At 38.0% G+C, this 8,234-nt stretch overlaps 1 protein-coding gene across 1 annotated transcript in view; it reads left to right on the top strand.

The window, feature by feature from the left end:
* The window catches only part of LOC106466070 (carbohydrate sulfotransferase 11-like), a 10,024-nt gene extending 2,394 nt beyond the window's left edge, over window positions 1–7,630 (top strand). Inside the window, exon 2 of the mRNA XM_022394022.1 lies at window positions 6,737–7,630. Coding sequence (XP_022249730.1) covers window positions 6,737–7,630 — 894 coding nt within the window. The remainder of the gene's footprint in view (window positions 1–6,736) is intronic.
* The last annotated feature ends 604 nt before the right edge of the window (window positions 7,631–8,234 follow it).

Genomic DNA, 8,234 nt, shown 5'->3' with positions numbered 1-8,234 from the left:
AAGGTTGGTACAGTCATCAGGATTCAAGGCCAGAAAAGGTCAGCTTTCAGAGAGGTTTGAGGGACTTTGCTGGCACTGTAACAAACCTGGGCACAAGAGAGCTCAATGCTGGCAACTTCAACACAGGGGAGATGATACAGCAGGAAAGGCTGCTATCCAGAAAAGTTGTTGGAACTGTGGAGAGCAAGGACATATAAGGGGCCAGAGTAAGAATAATACCACCAATAAGTCAGCTTCGGGAAACCAGTAGTGGTTGGTGATGAGGGACGCCCACCAACCCCTATCGTGAAAGTCCCAACAACTAAGTGTAAAATGGCTGAAGCAGATAGACCTAAGAGATCATTTAGTTATGGCCAAGGTCTCTGGCAATACCGACTGATGCCATTCGGGCTTAGTAATGCTCCAGCAACATTTAAGAGGCTGATGGAAAGAGTATTGGAAGGCCTACAATGGAGGATAGCCCTGATGTACCTGGACGATGTCATTGTATTTGCAATAACTTTTGATGAGGAAATGTCCTGGTTAGAGGAAGTATTCAAGCGTTTGAAAGCAGCAAACCTCAAACACCATCACAAGAAATGCCACTTGTTCCAGAAAGAGGTGCCTTACTTGGGGCACATTGTAAGTGGGCAGGGTGTGCAAACTGATCCTGACAAGGTGAAAGCAGTGCGTGATTGGCCAGCACCAGACAATGTGGGAGAGTTAAGAAGTTTCTTAGGACTCTGTACTTATTACCGAAAGTTTGTGAAGGACTTTGCAACTATAGGTACTCCACTACATGATTTGACTAAAAAAGGCCAGAAGTTTGAATGGACAGTTTCTTGCCAGCATTCTTTCAAGACATTGAAGGAAAAATTGGCCTCCACTCCACTTTTAAAGCTTCCAGATCCCTCACTGCCATACATACTGGATTGTGATGCTAGTAATGTCGGAATTGGAGGAGTGTTGTCTCAGAAAGTGGGCGAAAACTAACATGTGGTGGCCTACTTCAGTAGGGTCCTGAGTGGACAAGAGAGGAACTACTGTGTAACACGGAGGGAACTCCTTGCTATAGTAAAGAATATGACATATTTCCATTCTTACCTCTATGATGTAAGGTTTACAATCAGGACAGACCATGCTGTGTTACACTGGTTAAGATCATTAAAGAACCCAAAGGGACAATTGGCACGTTGGATCGGAAAAATAGACCAGTATAATTATAATATTGAATATAGAGAAGGAAAATACCATGGTAATGCCGATGGACTGAGCCGAAGACCCTGCAAAAATGACTGGAGACATTGCTGCAAAAGAGAGGTTGATTTACTAGAGCCTACTAGATATGCGATAGTCTTGTATACATAAGACAGTCAAGACGTGACTGGATTAATGTAATGTGTAATTGAACTGCGGCAGGAGAGACGTATTGTTAAGCACGTGAGACGTTCGTTGTGAATTATAAGCGTTTGTTATAGCGTGACTGTGGAAATTAAGTGTATTGCAAAGTTGTATTTAGAAAGAATATACCAGTTTTATTTAAGAAAGGACTTGTATCGCTAAAGTTTCTTCAGAAAGAAATTATACGGAAAATTAACTAATGACTGGAGGCGTAACAGTATGTTTGAACCTCTTGTAGGATATAGTTCTTGACAATCTGTACAAGGATGCCTATCTTTCTTAACAGCGTGTACTAGAATATCTTTCTTGAAAATCTTTACAAAGATATCTTTCTTAGCAACCTGTTTTAGGATATATTTCTTGCAATCTAAGCAGGGATATCTCTCTTGACAACTTGTACTAGGACATATTTCTTGACAACCTATACTAGGATATCTATTTTTCTTGACAACCTGTACTAGGATACCTTTCTTTGCAACCTATATTAAGATATATTTCTTAACAGCCTGTACTAGGATATCTTTCTTGACAATCTGTAATAGGATATATTTCTTGGCAACCTGTACTTGGGTATCATAAACAGCTTTGACTGTATAACATGTTGTATGAATGTAACTTCGTAACCCTGCTAAGCCTCGGCAATGTAGTAGAGTTTTCCAGCTAACGTTCTAGAGCGGACAACTTTCATCTATGGACTGATGTCTTAACATAATTATTATTTGATATATTAGTGAGTGAGAATAAAGAGCTCAGAACATTTAAGGTTAAAAATAATAGTTATGGAGTTCTTAAGTTCTTTAACTCACCATATAGTAACCTACATGAATTTACGTGTGTGAATAATTCGTTGCATTGCGCCAATTGTATTATTCGGAATTATACAGTGACCTCTACGTAACATATTATATTTTCAACTTAACATTTGGTGAAAATAAAATAAATCTGTAATATAATTTTTCAGGTTAAAGTTATGCCACTTATTATAACGTACTTCAGAAGCCATAAGCTTTATTAGAAATCATGTCTTATTCTCATGAAAATTGGGGCCTATGTTCTTCACACCTTATGTACACCAGTCCTAGACTGATAACCATCTTTACTTTCGTATTGGTGAATGACCCTTAAGTATGTCGTTTTCAGACCGTGACAAGTGAGATAAGCCTTCCTTTAAAGTCTGGATTTAAACGACGATGTTTCAGGTCGCAAAAGAAGAGCATTGAGACTCTAAATTTAAATATTTCCGAGCAGATGTGCAGACGGAAGTTTCATAAACAAAATGTAATCGTCATGTAAACTTTAATTTTCATTTTTTTTTATCATCCTTGGCATTGTTAAACTTATCTGTGCACTAACTCAACCTGGACAAAACTCCCCTCTACTGCAGTGAATGTGTCTTATTGAACTCAACCTGGACAAAACTTCCCTTTAGGGTAAAAACTACGGTAGTTATTGGTTTTAACAAACTAACAAAACCACTACGGTACAAACTACAAGGTAGTTATCCTAGTGTAAAAAACATATTTTGGTTTAAATAGATCTGACATACTTCACGTTTCCTGTCAAATTACTCAACCAATCCAATCATTTCTACAGTAATTCTTGATCCAATCAACAGAGGTATATTACATGTCTGTTTTGTTTTATTAGGATTAAGTTCACTTTGTAAATACGGAGTGCAGGTGGTGAATGGTAGTTTTATTTGGGTTTCATCAAACAAATTTGCTAATTTTATACTCTGATTGAGTTTCACGTGAGGCCTGCTAATAGACGTTTTGTACGATATACAGTGTATCTCCACTGGTGTAGGAGATCTTTTGACAGATACCTCTCCTACTAGGATACACCATTTTATTTGTAGAACCAGTGCTGGTCCCTTCTCTTCAGAAAATTTCGATATAGGAACAAATAATGTAACCAAATTAGTAAATATTTTATAGGACCACGCTTCAAACAACCGCTCTTTGTCAAACTTGGACAGCGATTTATAGAACTGTCGCTCCTTATATGCATATATATATATATTGTTGCGTCAGCGAGGTCACGTGATTAGTATCACGTCACCTGCTTTCTAGAACTATCCCGTTCCTTCGGGAGTGCTCTAGCATTTACTAGATTGGGGTGGGGGTGGTCTGGTATATATAAGATGGTCACGGCGTGACGTGACAATGTGTGTGTAGACAGTGAGTAATTGATCTGCAGTCAGAGAGTATTGTTGAAGTTGAGCACGTTCGTTGTTATAGCGTTTGTTTTAGCGCGATTGTTGAAATTAAGTGTATTGTAAAGTTATATTCGGAAAGAATAAACCAGTTTTATTAAGTAAGGACTTGTGTCGCTAAAGTTTCGTCGGAACGAATTTACGGGAAATCAATTAACAAACGGAGACGTAACAATATATATATATATATACATATATACATATATACACACACACAACTGGAAATTATATTGATATATAACTTCATTACTTGTGCTAGGCATAGAGGGAACAAAATAGTTCCAATCTTCCATTTTTATCTCGATAGGAAGTTGTTGAACTGGTTTCATGGTTGTACTGTAAATAGAAAGGGGTGAATTGGTTTCGCGGCTGTGCTGTAGACAGAAAGGGTTGAACTGGTTTTGTACCTATTCTCTTGAGCTACAACTTTGGTTACAGATAATTTAGAGTTTTCTCTTCAGTGTCTTAAGAATTATTCTGCCAATTATAAACTGTGCTCATTTGGTGTATTTTGATATCATCATCTCTTTCAGGAATATAATTATGGATATAATGTGTAATATGGATATATCAAAATACTACTTAAGCAGTTGAGTAAATATTTACATCAAAGGGTAGGACTGGGTTAAAAACTGCAAAATCAAAACTAGTATAATTTGCCTACGGCGCTACCAATATTGTAAGACAGTGGAAGTCACGTGACTCTGGTAACACGTAATGAGTATCTCGATGGTTCGTGAATGCTCGAGTGTTTGCTAGATATGCTGTATTCTAATATATAAGCCCGACAATCAATTGATACAGATATAGCAGACAGAGAGATTGAAAATATAGACGGACAATTGAGTCAAGCGTGGTAGTAAGTAAGCACATGAATCGTTCGTTGAGAATTATAGCGTTTGTTTAAGTTAAACTGATTGTGGAAATTAAGTGTATTGCAAAATTGTATTGAGAAAGAATAAACTAGTTTTATTTAAGAAAGAACTTGTATCGCTGAAGTTCTTTGGAAAGAATGTTTCCGAGTAATTAACAAACGACCAGAGACATAACAAATTGTGGTGTCAGAAGTAGGATAAAAATAAATAAAAAGAAAGAAGATGGAAACAATAGGTGGCAAATCAAACTACAGCTTAGCAGATTTGATGGCAGCAATACAAGAACAGCAAAAGAAACAAGAAGAACTAGAAAAGAAACAAGAAGAACGAGAAAAGAAACAAGAAGAGAGATTACAGCAGTTGTTGGAGGAAAAAGAAAAGAAACAGGAATAGAGACAACAGCAGTTGCAAGAAAACCTGCATCAGTGGCAGCTCGTACAGCAAAATAAACAAGAAGAGAGATTACAGCAGTTGTTGGAGGAAAAAGAAAAGAAACAAGTAGAAAGAGAAAATAAACAAGAAGAGAGATTACAGTAGTGGCAAGATAACTTGCAACAGTGGCAGCTCGAACAGCAAAATAAACAAGAGAGATTACAGCACTTGTTGGAGGAAAAAGAAAAGAAACAAGAAGAACGAGAAAATAAACAAGAAGAGAGACTACAGCAGTGGATGGAGGAGAAAGAAAATAAACAAGAAGAAAGTCTCCAACAATTGAGAGAAAGCCAGAGTACACGAATGGAAAACCTTAGTAAATTTCAAAGCGAATTAAATACATTAAAGGATGATTTATTGTCATTTACATAAGGAGGATACATTAACCATCGACTTAATCAGCCCCAGACAATGGCAAGCCCCTTCCAGACCCCGCAACTAAACCCTAATTCAGACATTTTCAGTCCTGTTAGAAGTCACATCCCAGATATGAATGTCAGCAATAAGGGTGGTCTAGTACTAAGGAAATCGGTGGGAAGGCACCGTGGGAAGCATATAGAGCACAGTTTGAGCAACTGGCAGAGATGGATGGATGGACAGAGGAGCAGAAAGCAGTATATCTGGCACCGAGCTTGAAGGGACAACCACTGGAAATACTTCGACAGTTGTCAGCAGACGACAGCCACAACTATAGAGTACTGGTAGCGGCTCTAAAACTCAGGTATGGAACCCAAAATCAGTCTGAAGTCTACAGGGCTAGGTTTAGGACAAGAGTCTGTGCTAAAGGGGAGAGCCTGCAAGAGCTGGCACAGGATTTGGAAAGTATGGCACACAAGGTCTACTCAACTGCATAACTCGATGTCCTCAAGCTGTTGCTGAGGGATCAGTTTGTAAATGCCTTGTTAATTTCTGATATAACTTCTTCCCGAGAAACTTCAGCGATACAAGTCCTTTCTTAAATAAAATTAGTTCATTCTCTCTCAATACAACTTTGCAATACACTTGATTTCCACAGTCACTTTAACTTAAACACACGCTATAATTCACAACGATTCACGCACTTTTCTTACGACTTGTCTCGATTATCTATCTCTATATCTCTCTATCTGCAATTCTCTCAGCTTTATTTACCGGGCTTATATATTAAAATAGAGGGTGCCTAGAAAAGACTAGAGTTGTCAGGGAAAGTCAAGATCCTTCGAGAATCTCAGGACGTGTTACTAGCGTTACGTGACTTCCGCTGCCGTAACACTTATAATAACCTCAAGCCTAACCTTACTTGTATGTCTCTATACTTGTAATAACCTCAAGCCTAACCTAATTCGTATGTCTCTAAACTTGTAATAACCTCAAGCCTAACCTTATTTTTATGTCTCTATACTTGTAATAACCTCAAGCATAATGTAACTTGTATGTCTCTATACTTGTGGGCCCAGCATGGCCAGGTGGATAAGGCGCTCGACTCACAATCTGAGGGTCGCGGGTTCGAATCCGCATAACGCCAAACATGCTCGCCCTTTCAGTCGTGTGGGCGTTATAATGTGACGGTCAATCCCACTATTCGTTGGTAAAAGAGTAGCCCAAGAGTTGGCGGTGGGTGGTAATTACTAGCTGCCTTCCCTCTAGTCTTACACTGCTAAATTAGGGACGGCTAGCGCAGATAGCCCTCGTGTAGCTTTGCGCGAAATTCCAAAAACAAACAAACAATCTATACTTGTAATTTTTTTGTCACTACTTGGTTAGTTAGGATTTTTCTAACCATTCTAATGTGAGATACTTATCTTTGGAATAAATGTGTGTAAAACAATAAAGCACCGAATGTTTTGTTTTTCAGCACTGGAAGCCAGACAATGCTTTCAACGATTCCATTCTACAAGTACTGGAGAAGAGGTATGCAGAAAGATTACGTCGAGCCGAGAAGGTATGCAGTCAGCAAGAACCTGCCTTGAAAAACAGATTTTGGTCAATTGCTAGTAATGAGGTCGATGGTAAACCTCGAGCATGTTCAACCCGACAGTGCACTATCTTACTGGACAAAACCAATCTTATTTACTATTGCTTCGTTCAAAAAGTAGCATCCACTGCTATAAAAACGTATTTTCTCAAAATCACCAATAAAACCACTGCGCATTCTGCCCATGACAACGTCACTGCCTTTCATATAGAAGCGAACGACGCCATTACGCGCATAAGCCCGATGTTTTACTCCCGACAAAAACGACAGCATTTTTATAAGATTATCTTCGTTCGACATCCATTCGCCAGATTAGTATCAGCTTATGAAAATAAAGTCCTAGGACCACGAGATAAGCTGTCTTTTTTTTTTAACAATTACTGGGACAAAGCAATGAAGAAATATAGAGGCGTTGAACAATTAGACAGTGATGCTCGTCCAACGTTCGAAGAATTTGTTCGTTATTTGTTAGACACTCCCGTCTATAAATACGACAGTCACTGGGTTCCATACACAAAACGATGCCAACCCTGCCTCGTCCATTACGATTTTATAGGTAAATTAGAAACAGCTGAGCAAGATTTTCACTACGTTTTTCAACATGAGTTAGGCTTAACAGAAACACCAGCGGTTGAAAACAGAGGAGCTACAACGGGAGATAAGGTGATGTTTTATTTCCGTCAAGTACCTAAAAGTGAAATTCTAAGGCTGTACTATACATACAAAATGGATTTTGACATTTTTGGATACGAAGTTAATGATTTTCTAAAATAAATGTGAAGAAATTTAAAACTACTTTGAACGTTTATTGATGTTGTTATGTCTCTGGTCGTTTGTTAATGTCTGGTATAAGTTCTTCCCGAGGAACTTCAGCGATACAAGTCCTTTCTTAAATAAAACTATTTTATTCTTTCTCAATACAACTTTGCAATACACTTAATTTCCACAGTCACTTTAACTTCAACACATGCAATAATTCATAACGATTCACGCAATTTACTTACGGTCACTACCGCTCACTTGACTCAATTATCTGTCTCTATATCTATCTATCTGCCAATTAATTATCTCGCTTTATTTGCCGAGCTTATATACAAAGAAAGAGGGCGTCTAGAAATAACTAGAGTTGCCAAGAAAAGTCAAGATCCTTCGAGAATCTCATGACGTATTACCAGCGTCACGTGACTTGCACTATCGTAACACTGCCCTTTCCTTAGTATTGTTCGGGACGAACAATAGCCACTTACAATAAACCAATATATAATTAACAATAATTCAATTAAATGTACATAATTTACAAACACAAAAATTAAAATTCAACAAAGACTCTTAATTCTATGGGACGTATTTTCTTCTGTACTGGTTTCCATCTCGTTGG

This window comes from Limulus polyphemus, unplaced genomic scaffold (genome assembly GCF_000517525.1).
Source record: "Limulus polyphemus unplaced genomic scaffold, Limulus_polyphemus-2.1.2 Scaffold2141, whole genome shotgun sequence".
Classification (NCBI taxonomy): domain Eukaryota; kingdom Metazoa; phylum Arthropoda; class Merostomata; order Xiphosura; family Limulidae; genus Limulus; species Limulus polyphemus.
The sequence above is the reverse complement of the archived record's forward strand: the minus strand, read 5'-3'. Positions and strand labels throughout refer to the sequence as shown.